General features: G+C 39.9%; 1 protein-coding gene across 1 annotated transcript in view; it reads left to right on the forward strand.

Moving 5' to 3' along the window:
* Positions 1-19566, forward strand: part of kl (klotho) — a 95127-nt gene that overhangs the window by 1961 nt on the left and 73600 nt on the right. Inside the window, exons 2-6 of the mRNA XM_045717435.1 lie at positions 41-283; positions 1459-1646; positions 11889-11968; positions 15373-15535; positions 15651-15756. Of these exons, the coding sequence (XP_045573391.1) occupies positions 41-283; positions 1459-1646; positions 11889-11968; positions 15373-15535; positions 15651-15756 (780 nt within the window). The remainder of the gene's footprint in view (positions 1-40; positions 284-1458; positions 1647-11888; positions 11969-15372; positions 15536-15650; positions 15757-19566) is intronic.

Here is a 19566-nt window from a genome sequence, read left to right on the forward strand (position 1 = left end):
CTCCTCCCCCTCTCTCCTCCTCTCCCCTCCTCCCCCCCAGGCTCATGCTGCAGCGTGGCACCTCTACGACCGCCACTACCGGCCCCAGCAGCAAGGGAAAGTTTCAATGGCGCTGGCCTCCCATTGGATCAAGCCCAGCAGGACGCGACGTGAGAGCCTGCAGGCGTGCCAGTGGTCCCTGGACTTCGTGTTGGGCTGGTTCGCCAGACCCCTCTTCACTGATGGAGATTACCCCCCCAGCATGAAGCACAACCTGTCCCACCGTCTGCCCTCCTTCACACAGGCACGTTAGCCCGGGGTTAGCCTAGACCTGAATACTAGTATAGAGACTAGCCCCACTCTACCACCGCCTGCCCTCCTTCACACAGGCACGTTAGCCCGGGGTTAGCCTAGACCTGAATACTAGTATAGAGACTAGCCCCACTCTACCACCGCCTGCCCTCCTTCACACAGGCACGTTAGCCCGGGGTTAGCCTAGACCTGAATACTAGTATAGAGACTAGCCCCACTCTACCACCGCCTGCCCTCCTTCACACAGGCACGTTAGCCTGGGGTTAGCCTAGACCTGAATACTAGTATAGAGACTAGCCCCACTCTACCACCGCCTGCCCTCCTTCACACAGGCACGTTAGCCCGGGGTTAGCCTAGACCTGAATACTAGTATAGAGACTAGCCCCACTCTACCACCGCCTGCCCTCCTTCACACAGGCACGTTAGCCCGGGGTTAGCCTAGACCTGAATACTAGTATAGAGACTAGCCCCACTCTACCACCGCCTGCCCTCCTTCACACAGGCACGTTAGCCCGGGGTTAGCCTAGACCTGAATACTAGTATAGAGACTAGCCCCACTCTACCACCGCCTGCCCTCCTTCACACAGGCACGTTAGCCCGGGGTTAGCCTAGACCTGAATACTAGTATAGAGACTAGCCCCACTCTACCACCGCCTGCCCTCCTTCACACAGGCACGTTAGCCCGGGGTTAGCCTAGACCTGAATACTAGTATAGAGACTAGCCCCACTCTACCACCGCCTGCCCTCCTTCACACAGGCACGTAGAATAGAATAGGCCCTTACTCTCTGTCCCAAATGGCACGCTATTCCCTCTAAAAGTGCACTTGTTTTGATCAGGACCCTGTTCCCTTTAGAAAGTTATATTGTTATTATATTTTGCAACAGATTGAAAGTTATTCTCCTCTCCTCTCATCCCCTCTCCTCTCATCTCATCTCCTCTCCTCTCATCCCCTCTCATCCCCTCTCTTCTCATCTCCTCTCATTCCCTCTCCTTCCCTCTCCTCTCATCTCCTCTCCTCTCCTCTCACATCCTCCCATCTCCTCCCATCTCCTCCCATATCCTCCCATCTCCTCTCATCTCCTTCCATCTCCATCCCCTCCCATCTCCTCTCATCCCCTCCCATCTCCTCCCATCCCCTCCCATCTCCTCTCCTTTCCTCTATCCAGGCAGAGAGGGATGAAGTGAGGGGGACCGCAGACTTCTTTGCTCTGTCCCATGGTCCTTCTCTGAGCTACCAGCTGATCGACGCCAGTCTCAAATTTGGCCAGATTGAAGTTCTGGATCTGAGGATGCTGCTATACTGGATTAGAGCAGAGTACGACAACCCACCCATCTACATAGTAGAGAGTGGCTGGTAGGTTACTGTCGTGCATCGCGTTGTGTCGTGTTATGGAAATATACCACAACTCAGGCTGTGATATGAATGAGAAGCAGCTATGTTATATTATGATATGAACTGTAGTCTATGTTATGTCGTGTTATAATATGTTATGAACTGTACTAATAACTGTTACTACTACATAATGACACAGGGTTGTCCAGGGAGATATCAAGACAGAGGACGTAGAGCTCGCCAGCTTGTAATCCTCTGAAACGGAAATGAGTTGCCTCTGGTTCGTTCAGCCATTCATACGGGGGAAATTAATGGGGAAAGAATGGGGTTTTGGGATTAACGCAAATAAGGTCTGAGGTTAATACAGGTTTAGGATATTTTATAGTTTTTTTTCTATGAGGTAATATCAGTCTGTTGACATGACCTTTAAGAATTATGAAACTATTGTGTGCTTTAAGTGCTTGTTTTGGAAAGTATTCAGACCCCTTGACTTTTTCCACATTTTGTTACGTTTCATCCATTCTAAAAAAAAAAAATCCTCATCAATCTACTGTAACAGTCGTGGCCAAACGTTTTGAGAATGCAAGGAAATACGTGCCGTCATCATTGCTTTGCACAAAAAGGGCTTCACAGGCAAGGATATTGCTGCCAGTAAGATTGCACCTAAATCAACCATTTATCGGATCATCAAGAACTTCAAGGAGAGCGGTTCAATTGTTGTGAAGAAGGCTTCAGGGCGCCCAAGAAAGTCCAGCAAGCGCCAAGACCGTCTCCTAAAGTTGATTCAGCTGCGGGATCGGGGCACCACCAGTACAGAGCTTGCTCAGGAATGGCAGCAGGCAGGTGTGAGTGCATCTGCACGCACAGTGAGGTGAAGATTTTTGGAGGATGGCCTGGTGTCAAGAAGGGCAGCAAAGAAGCCACTTCTCTCCAGGAAAAACATCAGGGACAGACTGATATTCTGCAAAAGGTACAGGGATTGGACTGCTGAGGACTGGGGTAAAGTCATTTTCTCTGATGAATCCCCTTTCCGATTGTTTGGCGCATCCGGAAAAAAGCTTGTCCGGAGAAGACAAGGTGAGCGCTACCATCAGTCCTGTGTCATGCGAACAGTAAAGCATCCTGAGACCATTCATGTGTGGGGTTGCTTCTCAGCCAAGGGAGTGGGCTCACTCACAATTTTGCCTAAGTACACAGCTATGGATAAAGAAATGGTACCAACACATCCTCTGAGAGCAACTTCTCCCAACCATCTAGGAACAGTTTGGTGATGAACAATGCCTTTTCCAGCATGATGGAGCACCTTGCCATTAGGCAAAAGTGATAACTAAGTGGCTCGGGGAACAAAACATCGATATTTTGAGTCCATGGCCAGGAAACTCCCCAGACCTTAATCCCATTGAGAATTTGTGGTCAATCCTCAAGAGGCGGGTGGACAAACAAAAACCCACAAATTCTGACAAACTTCAAGCATTGATTATGCAAGAATGGGCTGCCATCAGTCAGGATGTGGCCCAGAAGTTAATTGACAGCATGCCAGGGCGGATTGCAGAGGTCTTGAAAAAAAAGTGTCAACACTGCAAATATTGACTCTTAGCGTCAACTTCATGTAGTTGTCAATAAAAGCCTTTGACACTTATGAAATGCTTGTAATTATACTTCAGTATTCCACAGTAACATCTGCCAAAAATATCTAAAGACACTGAAGCAGCAAACTTTGTGGAAATTAATATTTGTGTCATTCTCAAAACCTTTGGCCACGACTGTACAATTCAACATAATGACAGAGTGAAAACAGGTTTTTAGAATTTTGTTATTAAAATTAAAACTGAAATATCTTATTTATGTAGGTATTCAGACCCTTTGCTATGAGACTCAAAATTGAGCTCAGGAATCACGGCACAAGTCAAGACCCAGATGCAGACACAGGAGGCAGATGTTTGGAGTCTCACAATGTTTATTAATCCAAAGGGGTAGGCAAGAGAATGGTCGAAAAGGTCAAAACCAGTTCAGAGTCCAATAGGTACTAAAGGGAAGGCAGGATGATCAGGCAGGTGGGAAAGTAGTCCATAGTCAGGCAGTGGTCAAAACAGGGAAGACTAGCAAAATAAAATAGAAAAGGAGTACGGGTAAAAAAAATACATGCTGGTTGACTTGACTAAACATACAAGACGAACTGGCACAGAGAGACAGGAAACACAGGGATAAATACACTGGGGCAGAGAGACAGGAAACACAGGGATAAATACACTGGGGAAAATAAGCTACACCTGGAGGGGGTGGAGACAATAACGAGGAAACTGATCAGGGTGTGACACTCAGATGCATCCTGTTTCCATTGATCATCCTTTTAAAAAAAAAAAAACATTTTTACCTTTAATAACTAGGCAAGTTAGGAACACATTCTTATTTACAATGACGGCCTAGGAACAGTGGGTTAACTGCCTTGTTCAGGGTCAGAACGACAGATTTTTATCTTATCAGCTCGGGGATTTGATCTTGCAACCTTTCAGTTGACAGTTACTAGTCCAACGCTCTAACCACTAGGCTACCTGCCACCTAGTGGTTATGCGGCAGGTATCCTTGACATCCTTGAGATGTTTTACAAGTTGATTGGAGTCCACCTGTGGTACATGGAATTAATTGGACATGATTTGGAAAGGAACACACCTGTCTATATAAGGTCTCACAGTTGACAGTGCATATCAGAGCAAAAACCAAGCCATGAGGTTGAAGGAATTGTCCGTTGAGCTCCGAGACAGGATTGTCTCGAGGCACAGATCTGGGGAAGGGTACCAAAACATTTCTGCAGCATCGAAGGTCCCCAAGAACACGGTGGCCTCCATCAGTCTTAAATGGAAGAAGTTTGGAACCACCAAGACTTCCTAAAGCTGGCCGCCCGGCCAAACTGACCAATCAGGGGAGAAGGGCCTTGGTCAGGGAGGTGACCAAGAACCTGATGGTCACTCTGACAGAGTTTCAGAGTTCCTCTGTGGAGATGGGACAACCTTCCAGAAGGACAACCATCTCTGCAGCATTCCACCAAATCAGGCCTTTATGGTAGAGTGGCCAGACCGGAAGCCACTCCTCAATAAAAGGCACATGACAGCCCGCTTGGAGTTTGCCAAAAGGCACCTAAAGACTCTCAGACCATGAGAAACAAGATTCTCTGGTTTGATGAAACTAAGATTAAACTATTTGGCCTGAATGCCAAGCGTCAAGTCTGGAAGAAACCTGGCACCATCCCTACGGTGAATCATGGTGGTGGCAGCATCATGCTGTGGGGATGTTTTTCAGCGGCAGGGACTGGGAGACTAGTCAGGATCAAGGGAAAGATGAACGGAGCAAAGTACAGAGAGATCCTTAATGAAAACCTGCTCCAGAGCGCTCAGGACCTCAGATTAGGGCGAAGGTTCACCTTCCAACAGGACAACGACCCTAAGCACAGAGCCAAGACAACGCAGGAGTGGCTTCGGGACAAGTTGCTAAATGTCCTTGAGTGACCCAGTCAGAGCCCGGACTTGAACCCGATTGAACATCTCTGGAGAGACCTGAAAATAGCTGTGCAGCGACGCTCTCCATCCAACCTGACAGAGTTTGAGAGGATCTGCAGAGAAGAATGGGAGCAACTCCCCAAATACAGGTGTGCCAAGCTTGTAGTGTCATACCCAAGAAGACTGGAGGCTGTAATGGCTGCCAACGGTGCTTCACCAAAGTACTGAGTAAACGGTCTGAATACTTAAATGTGACATTTCATTATTTATATATATATTTATCTGTATCTGCGAACATTTCTAAAAAACTGTTTTTGCTTGTCATTATGGGCTGTTGTGTGTATATTGATGAGGGAAAGAAAGTATTTAATACATTTTAGAATAAGGTTGTAAACGTAACAAAATATGGAAAAAGTCAAGGGGTCCGAATACTTTCTGAATGCAGTGACGTTAGCTGATGGATATTATAAGATATCCTTAGCCTGTGTTTACCACAAACCTTATTTTCAGCGTTTATCCAAAACCCCTACAAAAACCCCATTCATTTCGCCATAGACTTTGGCCAACAAGCCATGGCAGAGTTAATGCCTACTGAAAGATTATTAGTCTCTATTATGTTATGCTATGCTGTTAATATGCTGTTATTATGCTGTTACTATGCTGTTCATATGCTGTTATTATCCTGTTAATATGCTGTTATTATGCTGTTCATATGCTGTTATTACGCTGTTATTATGCTGTTATTAAGCTGTTCATATGCTGTTATTATTACAGTGCATTCAGAAAGTATTCAGACCTATTGACTGCCTTCATGACTCGTGACTGCCAGTGTGGTGGTAATACAGTCAACGCAACAGCCCTAGTCTATGTTATGAACTGTAGTCTATGTTATGAACTGTAGTCTATGTTATGAACTGTAGTCTGTTATGAACTGTAGTCTGTTATGAACTGTAGTCTGTTATGAACTGTAGTCTATGTTATGAACTGTAGTCTATGTTATGAACTGTAGTCTGTTATGAACTGTAGTCTGTTATGAACTGTAGTCTATGTTATGAACTGTAGTCTGTTATGAACTGTAGTCTATGTTATGAACTGTAGTCTATGTTATGAACTGTAGTCTATGTTATGAACTGAAGTCTGTTATGAACTGTAGTCTGTTATGAACTGTAGTCTGTTATGAACTGTAGTCTATGTTATGAACTGTAGTCTGTTATGAACTGTAGTCTGTTATGAACTGTAGTCTGTTATGAACTGTAGTCTATGTTATGAACTGTAGTCTGTTATGAACTGTAGTCTGTTATGAACTGTAGTCTATGTTATGAACTGTAGTCTATTTATGAACTGTAGTCTGTTATGAAACTGTAGTCTATGTTATGAACTGTAGTCTATGTTATGAACTGTAGTCTGTTATGAACTGTAGTCTGTTATGAACTGTAGTCTATGTTATGAACTGTAGTCTGTTATGAACTGTAGTCTGTTATGAACTGTAGTCTATGTTATGAACTGTAGTCTATTATGAACTGTAGTCTGTTATGAACTGTAGTCTGTTATGAACTGTAGTCTGTTATGAACTGTAGTCTATGTTATGAACTGTAGTCTGTTATGAACTGTAGTCTATGTTATGAACTGTAGTCTATGTTATGAACTGTAGTCTGTTATGAACTGTAGTCTGTTATGAACTGTAGTCTATGTTATGAACTGTAGTCTGTTATGAACTGTAGTCTATGTTATGAACTGTAGTCTATGTTATGAACTGTAGTCTGTTATGAACTGTAGTCTGTTATGAACTGTAGTCTATGTTATGAACTGTAGTCTATGTTATGAACTGTAGTCTGTTATGAACTGTAGTCTATGTTATGAACTGTAGTCTATGTTATGAACTGTAGTCTGTTATGAACTGTAGTCTATGTTATGAACTGTAGTCTATGTTATGAACTGTAGTCTGTTATGAACTGTAGTCTGTTATGAACTGTAGTCTATGTTATGAACTGTAGTCTGTTATGAACTGTAGTCTGTTATGAACTGTAGTCTATGTTATGAACTGTAGTCTATGTTATGAACTGTAGTCTGTTATGAACTGTAGTCTGTTATGAACTGTAGTCTATGTTATGAACTGTAGTCTTGTTATGAACTGTAGTCTGTTATGAACTGTAGTCTATGTTATGAACTGTAGTCTATGTTATGAACTGTAGTCTATGTTATGAACTGTAGTCTGTTATGAACTGTAGTCTGTTATGAACTGTAGTCTATGTTATGAACTGTAGTCTATGTTATGAACTGTAGTCTGTTATGAACTGTAGTCTGTTATGAACTGAAGTCTGTTATGAACTGTAGTCTGTTATGAACTGTAGTCTGTTATGAACTGTAGTCTATTATGAACTGTAGTCTGTTATGAACTGTAGTCTATTATGAACTGTAGTCTATGTTATGAACTGTAGTCTGTTATGAACTGTAGTCTATGTTATGAACTGTAGTCTGTTATGAACTGTAGTCTATGTTATGAGCTGTAGTCTGTTATGAACTGTAGTCTGTTATGAACTGTAGTCTGTTATGAACTGTAGTCTATGTTATGAACTGTAGTCTATGTTATGAACTGTAGTCTGTTATGAACTGTAGTCTATGTTATGAACTGTAGTCTATGTTATGAACTGTAGTCTATGTTATGAACTGTAGTCTATGTTATGAACTGAAGTCTGTTATGAACTGTAGTCTGTTATGAACTGTAGTCTGTTATGAACTGTAGTCTATGTTATGAACTGTAGTCTGTTATGAACTGTAGTCTGATATGAACTGTAGTCTGTTATGAACTGTAGTCTATGTTATGAACTGTAGTCTGTTATGAACTGTAGTCTGTTATGAACTGTAGTCTATGTTATGAACTGTAGTCTATTTTGATGCTGTAGTCTGGTTTGAAAATGTAGTCTGTTATGAACTGTAGTCTATGTTATGAACTGTAGTCTATGTTATGAACTGTAGTCTGTTATGAACTGTAGTCTGTTATGAACTGTAGTCTGTTATGAACTGTAGTCTATGTTATGAACTGTAGTCTGTTATGAACTGTAGTCTGTTATGAACTGTAGTCTGTTATGAACTGTAGTCTATGTTATGAACTGTAGTCTATTATGAACTGTAGTCTGTTATGAACTGTAGTCTGTTATGAACTGTAGTCTATGTTATGAACTGTAGTCTATGTTATGAACTGTAGTCTGTTATGAACTGTAGTCTATGTTATGAACTGTAGTCTATGTTATGAACTGTAGTCTGTTATGAACTGTAGTCTATGTTATGAACTGTAGTCTATGTTATGAACTGTAGTCTGTTATGAACTGTAGTCTGTTATGAACTGTAGTCTATGTTATGAACTGTAGTCTATGTTATGAACTGTAGTCTGTTATGAACTGTAGTCTGTTATGAACTGTAGTCTATGTTATGAACTGTAGTCTGTTATGAACTGTAGTCTGTTATGAACTGTAGTCTATGTTATGAACTGTAGTCTATGTTATGAACTGTAGTCTGTTATGAACTGTAGTCTATGTTATGAACTGTAGTCTATGTTATGAACTGTAGTCTGTTATGAACTGTAGTCTATGTTATGAACTGTAGTCTATGTTATGAACTGTAGTCTGTTATGAACTGTAGTCTATGTTATGAACTGTAGTCTATGTTATGAACTGTAGTCTGTTATGAACTGTAGTCTGTTATGAACTGTAGTCTGTTATGAACTGTAGTCTATTATGAACTGTAGTCTGTTATGAACTGTAGTCTATTATGAACTGTAGTCTATGTTATGAACTGTAGTCTGTTATGAACTGTAGTCTATGTTATGAACTGTAGTCTGTTATGAACTGTAGTCTATGTTATGAGCTGTAGTCTGTTATGAACTGTAGTCTGTTATGAACTGTAGTCTATGTTCTGAACTGTAGTCTGTTATGAACTGTAGTCTGTTATGAACTGTAGTCTATGTTATGAACTGTAGTCTGTTATGAACTGTAGTCTATGTTATGAACTGTTGTCTGTTATGAACTGTAGTCTGTTATGAACTGTAGTCTATGTTATGAACTGTAGTCTGTTATGAACTGTAGTCTATGTTATGAACTGTAGTCTATGTTATGAACTGTAGTCTATGTTATGAACTGTAGTCTGTTGTGAACTGTAGTCTGTTATGAACTGTAGTCTATGGAATTTACTGTAGTCTAAGTTATGAACTGTAGTCTGTTATGAACTGTAGTCTATGTTATGAACTGTAGTCTATGTTATGAGCTGTAGTCTGTTATGAACTGTAGTCTGTTATGAACTGTAGTCTATGTTATGAACTGTAGTCTGTTGTGAACTGTAGTCTGTTATGAACTGTAGTCTATGGAATTTACTGTAGTCTAAGTTATGAACTGTAGTCTGTTATTAACTGTAGTCTGTTATGAACTGTAGTCTATGTTATGAACTGTAGTCTATGTTATGAGCTGTAGTCTGTTATGAACTGTAGTCATTATGAACTGTAGTCTGTTATGAACTGTAGTCTATGTTATGAACTGTAGTCTAAGTTATGAACTGTAGTCATTATGAACTGTAGTCTGTTATGAACTGTAGTCTATTATATGAACTGTAGTCTATGTTATGAACTGTAGTCTAAGTTATGAACTGTAGTCATTATGAACTGTAGTCTGTTTTGAACTGTAGTCTATGTTATGAACTGTAGTCTGTTATGAACTGTAGTCTGTTATGAACTGTAGTCTGTTATGAACTGTAGTCTAAGTTATGAACTGTAGTCATTATGAACTGTAGTCTGTTATGAACTGTAGTCTGTCATGAACTGTAGTCTATGTTATGAACTGTAGTCATTATGAACTGTAGTCTGTTATGAACTGTAGTCTGTTATGAACTGTAGTCTATGTTATGAACTGTAGTCTGTTATTAACTGTAGTCTGTTATGAACTGTAGTCTATGTTATGAACTGTAGTCTATGTTATGAGCTGTAGTCTGTTATGAACTGTAGTCTGTTATGAACTGTAGTCTATGTTATGAACTGTAGTCTGTTATGAACTGTAGTCTGTTATGAACTGTAGTCTATGTTATGAACTGTAGTCTATGTTATGAGTTGTAGTCTATGTTATGAACTGTAGTCTATTATGAACTGTAGTCTATGTTATGAACTGTAGTCTAAGTTATGAACTGTAGTCATTATGAACTGTAGTCTGTTATGAACTGTAGTCTGTTATGAACTGTAGTCTATGTTATGAACTGTAGTCATTATGAACTGTAGTCTGTTATGAACTGTAGTCTGTTATGAACTGTAGTCTATTATGAACTGTAGTCTATGTTATGAACTGTAGTCTAAGTTATGAACTGTAGTCATTATGAACTGTAGTCTGTTATGAACTGTAGTCTATGTTATGAACTGTAGTCTAAGTTATGAACTGTAGTCATTATGAACTGTAGTCTGTTATGAACTGTAGTCTATGTTATGAACTGTAGTCTATGTTATGAACTGTAGTCTATGTTATGAACTGTAGTCTAAGTTATGAACTGTAGTCATTATGAACTGTAGTCTGTTATGAACTGTAGTCTATGTTATGAACTGTAGTCTGTTATGAACTGTAGTCTGTTATGAACTGTAGTCTGTTATGAACTGTAGTCTAAGTTATGAACTGTAGTCATTATGAACTGTAGTCTGTTATGAACCGTAATTTATCATGAACTGTATTCTATGTTATGAACTGTAGTCATTATGAACTGTAGTCTGTTATGAACTGTAGTCTGTTATGAACCTTAGTCTATGTTATGAACTGTAGTCATTATGAACTGTAGTCTGTTATGAACTGTAGTCTGTTATGAGCTGTAGTCTAAGTTATGAACTGTAGTCATTATGAACTGTAGTCTGTTATGAACTGTAGTCTATGTTATGAACTGTAGTCTATGTTATGAACTGTAGTCATTATGAACTGTAGTCTGTTATGAACTGTAGTCTATGTTATGAACTGTAGTCTATGTTATGAACTGTAGTCTAAGTTATGAACTGTAGTCATTATGAACTGTAGTCTGTTATGAACTGTAGTCTATGTTATGAAATGTAGTGTGTTATGAACTGTAGTCTGTTATGAACTGTAGTCTGTTATGAACTGTAGTCTAAGTTATGAACTGTAGTCATTATGAACTGTAGTCTAAGTTATGAACTGTAGTCATTATGAACTGTAGTCTGTTATGAACTGTAGTCTGTTATGAACTGTAGTCTGTTATGAACTGTAGTCTGTTATGAACTGTAGTCTGTTATGAACTGTAGTCTATGTTATGAACTGTAGTCTGTTATGAACTGTAGTCTGTTATGAACTGTAGTCTGTTATGAACTGTAGTCTATGTTATGAACTGTAGTCTATGTTATGAACTGTAGTCTGTTATGAACTGTAGTCTGTTATGAACTGTAGTCTATGTTATGAACTGTAGTCTATGTTATGAACTGTAGTCTATGTTATGAACTGTAGTCTGTTATGAACTGTAGTCATTATGAACTGTAGTGTGTTATGAACTGTAGTCATTATGAACTGTAGTCTGTTATGAACTGTAGTCATTATGAACTGTAGTGTGTTATGAACTGTAGTCATTATGAACTGTAGTGTGTTATGAACTGTAGTCATTATGAACTGTAGTCTATGTTATGAACTGTAGTCTGTTATGAACTGTAGTCATTATGAACTGTAATGTGTTATGAACTGTAGTCATTATGAACTGTAGTCTGTTATGAACTGTAGTAAGAGCTGTAATTCCTACATGTCATCAGGTTTGTCCAGGGAGACATCAAGACAGAGGACTCTAAGAACATGTACTACCTCAAGAGGTTCATCATGGAGACGCTGAAATGTGAGTAGTCATGGTTATTAACACACACACTGTACCTTTTAGATGATTAACACTGTGGTCAGTCTTTATAGTGCACTACTTTAGACCAGGATCCACTCCTTCTCTGCCTCTCTATATCCCACTACTTTAGACCAGGATCCACTCCTTCTCTGCCTCTCTATATCCCACTACTTTAGACCAGGATCCACTCCTTCTCTGCCTCTCTATATCCCACTACTTTAGACCAGGGTCCTCTCCTTCTCTGCCTCTCTATATCCACCCACTACTTTAGACCAGGGTCCTCTCCTTCTCTGCCTCTCTATATCCACCCACTACTTTAGACCAGGGTCTTCTCCTTCTCTGTCCCACTACTTTAGACCAGGGTCCTCTCCTTCTCTGTCCCACTACTTTAGACCAGGGTCCTTCTCCTTCTCTGTCCCACTACTTTAGACCAGGGTCCTCTCCTTCTCTGTCCCACTACTTTAGACCAGGGTCCTCTCCTTCTCTGTCCCACTACTTTAGACCAGGGTCTTCTCCTTCTCTGCCTCTCTATATTCACCCACTACTTTAGACCAGGGTTCACTCGTTCTCTGCCTCTCTATATCCCACTACTTTAGACCAGGGTTCTCTCCTTCTCTGCCTCTCTATATCCACCCACTACTTTAGACCAGGGTTCACTCGTTCTCCTTCTCTGTCCCACTACTTTAGACCAGGGTCCACTCGTTCAGCTTCTCTGCCTTTCTATATCCACCCATCCCTTTCCTCCTCCCCCACCCCCTCTCTCTGAACCCAAACGTTTAACCCCAAAATAACCCCCTTTCTAGATTGTCTAGATCAGTGGTTCTCATATATCTCCTCGGTGACCCCCAGACGTTTCACAATTTAGCCCTGAACTAGCTCACCTAGTTAAGGGCTTGATTGAATACCTGACGAAGTTGAATCAGTCGTTTTAGCTCTGGGGCCGTACCCACAAGGCATCTCAGTGTTGAATCTTGGTCATAAGTGTTGAGAATAGAGACGTTTACTACTCCTACTCTGATGGTAAAAAAAGAAGCTATTCAAGAAACTTCTTTAGTCATAAAAGTACTACCTAACGGGGCGTGTAGGGGCGGTAGTCTAGTGGTTAGAGTGGAGGGGGGGTAGTCTAGTGGTTAGAGTGTAGGGGGGTAGTCTAGTGCTTAGAGTGGAGGGGCGGCAGGTAGCCTAGTGGTTAGAGTGGAGGGGTGGCAGGTAGCCTAGTGGTTAGAGTGTAGGGGGTAGGTAGCCTAGTGGTTAGAGTGTAGGGGGGGGCGGTAGTCTAGTGGTTAGAGTGTAGGGGCGGCAGGTAGTCTAGTGGTTAGAGTGTAGGGGGGTAGGTAGCCTAGTGGTTAGAGTGTAGGGGCGGTAGTCTAGTGGTTAGAGTGTAGGGGCGGCAGGTAGTCTAGTGGTTAGAGTGTAGGGGCGGCAGGTAGTCTAGTGGTTAGAGTGTAGGGGGGGGGGGCGGTAGTCTAGTGGTTAGAGTGTAGGGGCGGCAGGTAGTCTAGTGGTTAGAGTGTAGGGGGGTAGGTAGCCTAGTGGTTAGAGTGTAGGGGCGGCAGGTAGCCTAGTGGTTAGAGTGTAGGGGCGGCAGGTAGTCTAGTGGTTAGAGTGTAGGGGCGGCAGGTAGCCTAGTGGTTAGAGTGTAGGGGGCAGGTAGCCTAGTGGTTAGAGTGTAGGGGCGGCAGGTAGCCTACTGGTTAGAGTGTAGGGGCGGCAGGTAGTCTAGTGGTTAGAGTGTAGGGGGGTAGGTAGTCTAGTGGTTAGAGTGTAGGGGCGGCAGGTAGCCTAGTGGTTAGAGTGTAGGGGCGGCAGGTAGCCTAGTGGTTAGAGTGGAGGGGCGGCAGGTAGTCTAGTGGTTAGAGTGTAGGGGGGGTAGGTAGTCTAGTGGTTAGAGTGTAGGGGCGGCAGGTAGCCTAGTGGTTAGAGTGTAGGGGCGGCAGGTAGCCTAGTGGTTAGAGTGTAGGGGGGCAGGTAGCCTAGTGGTTAGAGTGTAGGGGGGCAGGTAGCCTAGTGGTTAGAGTGTAGGGGCGGCAGGTAGCCTAGTGGTTAGAGTGTAGGGGCGGCAGGTAGCCTAGTGGTTAGAGTGTAGGGGCGGCAGGTAGCCTAGTGGTTAGAGTGTAGGGGCGGCAGGTAGCCTAGTGGTTAGAGTGTAGGGGCGGCAGGTAGCCTAGTGGTTAGAGTGTAGGGGCGGCAGGTAGTCTAGTGGTTAGAGTGTAGGGGCGGCAGGTAGCCTAGTGGTTAGAGTGTAGGGGCGGCAGGTAGCCTAGTGGTTAGTGTGTAGGGGCGGCAGGTAGTCTAGTGGTTAGAGTGTAGGGGGGCAGGTAGTCTAGTGGTTAGAGTGTAGGGGCGGCAGGTAGCCTAGTGGTTAGAGTGTAGGGGGCGGCAGGTAGCCTAGTGGTTAGAGTGTAGGGCGGCAGGTAGCCTAGTGGTTAGAGTGTAGGGGCGGCAGGTAGCCTAGTGGTTAGAGTGTAGGGGCGGCAGGTAGTCTAGTGGTTAGAGTGTAGGGGGGCAGGTAGTCTAGTGGTTAGAGTGTAGGGGGGGTAGGTAGTCTAGTGGTTAGAGTATAGGGGGGCAGGTAGCCTAGTGGTTAGAGTGTAGGGGGGTGGCAGGTAGTCTAGTGGTTAGAGTGTAGGGGGGGCAGGTAGTCTAGTGGTTAGAGTGTAGGGGGGGTAGGTAGTCTAGTGGTTAGAGTGTAGGGGGGTAGGTAGTCTAGTGGTTAGAGTGTAGGGGGGGCAGGTAGTCTAGTGGTTAGAGTGTAGGGGAGGTAGTCTAGTGGTTAGAGTGGAGGGGCGGCAGGTAGCCTAGTGGTCATTTTTACCCATCCCTGCTAGTGACGACCATATACCAGTCAAAGGTTTAGACACACCTACTCATTCAAGGGTTTTTCTTTATTTTTTTTAAACTATTTTCTACATTGTAGAATAATAGTGAAGACATCAAAACTATGAAATAACACATATGGAATTATATAGTAACCAAAAAAAGTGCTAAACAAATCAAAATATATTTTATATTTGAGGTTCTTCAAAGTAGATACCCTTTGCCTTGATGACAGCTTTGCACACTCTTGGCATTTCTCTCAACCAGCTTCATGAGGCAGTCACCGTGCTCACATTCATGAGGAATGCTTTTCCATCAGTCTTGAAGGAGTTCCCACATATGCTGAGCACTTTTTATACTTTTTTGGGGTGGGGGGGGGGTGTTATATATATATATAGGTTAAAGCCTAGTGAATGTATTTCAAATTTACTGATTCTCTCATATGAACTGTAACTCAGTAAAATCTTTGAAATTGTCGCATATTGCGTTTTTTGTTATATATTTTTTTTTGTTCAGTACAATTAACTAGCATCTCATTTCATACTGTTATACGATGATATTTTCTAAACTTGAACTTGTCGCCGTAGCGATCAAGTACGACGGGGTGAACGTGATTGGCTACACCCACTGGTCTCTGCTGGACGGGTTTGAATGGCACAGAGAGTATGATATTCGCAGAGGCCTGTACTACGTCGACTTCAACACACACAACCTCAAGAGGAGGCCCAAGACCTCGGCCAACTTCTACAAGTCAGTTTTGTATTGATCTATTTTTTGTTGTTGTTGTTGTATTGATTGGTTATGACGATGTTGGTGGTGATGATGATGATGATGATGATGGTGCCTATAATGATGATGGTTACAGGAAGTTGATCCAGAAGAATGGTTTTCCCCAGCTGCCTGAGAACAGACCAGCTCAGGGAGTTTTCCCCTGTGACTTCGCCTGGGGGGTATCCGCCAACTCCATACAGGTCTGTGTGCGTGTGCATGAATACATGAGTGCATATGTGTGTTTGTGTGTGTGTGTGTGTGTGTGTGTGTGTGTGTGTGTGTGTGTGTGTGTGTGTGTGTGTGTGTGTGTGTGTGTGTGTGTGTGTGTGCATGAATACATGAGTGCATGTGTGTGTTTGTGTGTGTGTGCGTGTGCATGAATACATGAGTGCATGTTTGTGTGAGTGTGTGTGTGTGTGTTTGTGTGTGTGTGTGTGTGTGTGTGTGTGTGTGTGTGTGTGTGTGTGTGTGTGTGTGTGTGTGTGTGTGTGTGTGTGTGTGTAGGTTTGTTGGGGGGCCAGGGTAGAAAATGCAAAAGTTAGGTTCACCAAGCACCAGTCTAAAGTCCCAAGGTGGAATGTACATGGAGTATTATAATGACAGTAATGAGGGTTGGGGTATTATAATGAGGGTTGGGGTATTATAATGAGGGTTGGGGTATTATAATGAGGGTTGGGGTATTATAATGACAGTACTGAGGGTTGGGGTATTATAATGAGGGTTGGGGTATTATAATGAGGGTTGGGGTATTATAATGAGGGTTGGGGTATTATAATGACAGTACTGAGGGTTGGGGTATTATAATGAGGGTTGGGGTATTATAATGAGGGTTGGGGTATTATAATGAGGGTTGGGGTATTATAATGAGGGTTGGGGTATTATAATGAGGGTTGGGGTATTATAATGAGGGTTGGGGTATTATAATGAGGGTTGGGGTATTATAATGATAGTACTGAGGGTTGGGGTATTATAATGAGGGTTGGGGTATTATAATGAGGGTTGGGGTATTATAATGAGGGTTGGGGTATTATAATGAGGGTTGGGGTATTATAATGACAGTACTGAGTGTTGGGGTATTATAATGAGGGTTGGGGTATTATAATGAGGGTTGGGGTATTATAATGACAGTACTGAGGGTTGGAGTATTATAATGAGGGTTGGGGTATTATAATGAGGGTTGGGGTATTATAATGAGGGTTGGGGTATTATAATGACAGTACTGAGGGTTGGGGTATTATAATGAGGGTTGGGGTATTATAATGAGGGTTGGGGTATTATAATGACAGTACTGAGTTGTTGGGGTATTATAATGAGGGTTGGGGTATTATAATGAGGGTTGGGGTATTATAATGACAGTACTGAGGGTTGGAGTATTATAATGAGGGTTGGGGTATTATAATGAGGGTTGGGGTATTATAATGAGGGTTGGGGTATTATAATGAGGGTTGGGGTATTATAACGACAGTACTGAGTTGTTGGGGTATTTTATAACGACGGTACTCAGGGTTGCATCAGTCTGGGGCGGCAGTACAGCAAACAGCAGCAGACTGTTCCTGGTAAACCTTTAGCTACATATCAACCTCACTGAAGACACGTTCAAGTTCATCCTGGAGTTAATGTTTGCTCAAATAACTAGTTAAATAACTAGTTAAATATGTAGTTAAATATCTATTTATAAAGGGAAACATTGGGGGGGGTTTTTTTATGCTTGCTCATCGCATCTTTTACACATTGAACTTTCTGTTTTAGAAAAACCATGTAACTGTAAAGGTCTGTATGTAAACCTCTCTGCGAATGTAGGCATGACCGGTACATTGCTTTGGAAACATGGTTATTATTAAACATATCAAACATTATTATATTTATTATTATTATATTATATTTAAACACTGGTGATGTTCTACAAATTGTCCATGGTCGTAAGGGGGATTTGAACCTGCGACCCTGTGTTTTATATTTCATCTCTGACCCCACTACCTGCCTAAGGTCAGCAGCGTGGGTGAAAGTAGATGTCATTTCTAACCTCCTGTGTGGACCTCCTGTGTGTAACGTTTATCACCAAACATTTGTACGAGCCTAAAATCATTAGAATTGCAAAATATAAATCCCTATTAAATCAATTGAATCTCTGTGGGTTTAGTTGTAAAAAAAATATTTAAAAAATGTGTCATTTCACTTTTTACACTGTATGACTTTTTATTGTGGTATAATCACAACCGGTCGCGATGTTTTCATCTGACTGTCTCACTTCAAAGGTCTCTTTTACTAGGCTACACCCGTGCACGTATTTCCGTCTTCCAAACAACAGTGAGTTGTAAATAGAAAGAGATATTTTTTTTACACAAGTCTAAGGACATTTGGCCATTGTCATTAGGTCAGAATTTATGCGTCCGATCATCTCTGCCTTGCAAAATGTGTTCTCGTTGAACCACATCGCATTTCACAGCGTGTTTTCAAGTCCATTCGTACATTTTTTTTTTTTTCATGCCTCTGGCATGCGGTAATGATAAATAATGGCGATTAGCCTACAGTTTTCATGACATTTTTGTTTTTTAATTATTGTGATTGGCTCATGTTTTTACCAGTACGAAGTACCCCAACTATTTACTATACCAAGACACCATGCCGGACCATACCACCTTACATTCAACCCTGGTCAGCAGAAGAATACACATAGTATATACACATAATATAATATATCTTAATGATAAATATATAATATAATATATCTTAATAATAAATATATAATATCTTAATAATAAATATATAATATATCTTAATAATAAATATATAATATAATATATCTTAATAATAAATATATAATATATCTTAATAATAAATATATAATATATCTTAATAATAAATATATAATATATCTTAATAATAAATATATAATATATCTTAATAATAAATATATAATATAATATATCTTAATAATAAATATATAAATAATATATCTTAATAATAAATATATAATATAAATCTTAATAATAAATATATAATATAATATATCTTAATAATAAATATATAATATATCTTAATAATAAATATATAATATAATATACTTAATAATAAATATATAATATATCTTAATAATAAATATATAATATAATATATCTTAATAATAAATATATAAAATATATCTTAATAATAAATATATATAATATATCTTAATAATAAATATATAATATATCTTAATAATAAATAAATATAATATATCTTAATAATAAATATATAATATATCTTAATAATAAATATATAATATAATATATCTTAATAATAAATATATAATATATCTTAATAATAAATATATAATAATATATCTTAATAATAAATATATAATATATCTTAATAATAAATATATAATATATATAAATATATCTTAATAATAAATATATAATATATCTTAATAATAAATATATAATATATCTTAATAATAAATATATAATATATCTTAATAATAAATATATAATATATCTTAATAATAAATATATATTAATATATCTTAATAATAAATATATAATATATCTTAATAATAAATATATAATATATCTTAATAATAAATATATAATATATCTTAATAATAAATATATAATATAATATATCTTAATAATAAATATATAATATATCTTAATAATAAATATATAATATATCTTAATAATAAATATATAATATATCTTAATAATAAATATATAATATATCTTAATAATAAATATATAATATATCTTAATAATAAATATATAATATATCTTAATAATAAATATATAATATATCTTAATAATAAAGAGAAAGAGCCACGTGGACACACAGCCTTTGCTCACTAAAGAAAATAACCCCCATCACTACCCATTATTTGTTTTCCCCATTGGCCTCCTCTTGCGTGCTGCTGCTGCTGCTGGTGTGTGACACAGAAGTCACACAGAGTCACAGTTTATATTTGCTTACACACTGATGCAGGGGTAGATGCCAGCTGGGAGTTACCGTGGTGACAGGGTAACCTTTGCCCTTAA

This window comes from Salmo salar, chromosome ssa04 (genome assembly GCF_905237065.1).
Source record: "Salmo salar chromosome ssa04, Ssal_v3.1, whole genome shotgun sequence".
NCBI lineage: Eukaryota > Metazoa > Chordata > Actinopteri > Salmoniformes > Salmonidae > Salmo > Salmo salar.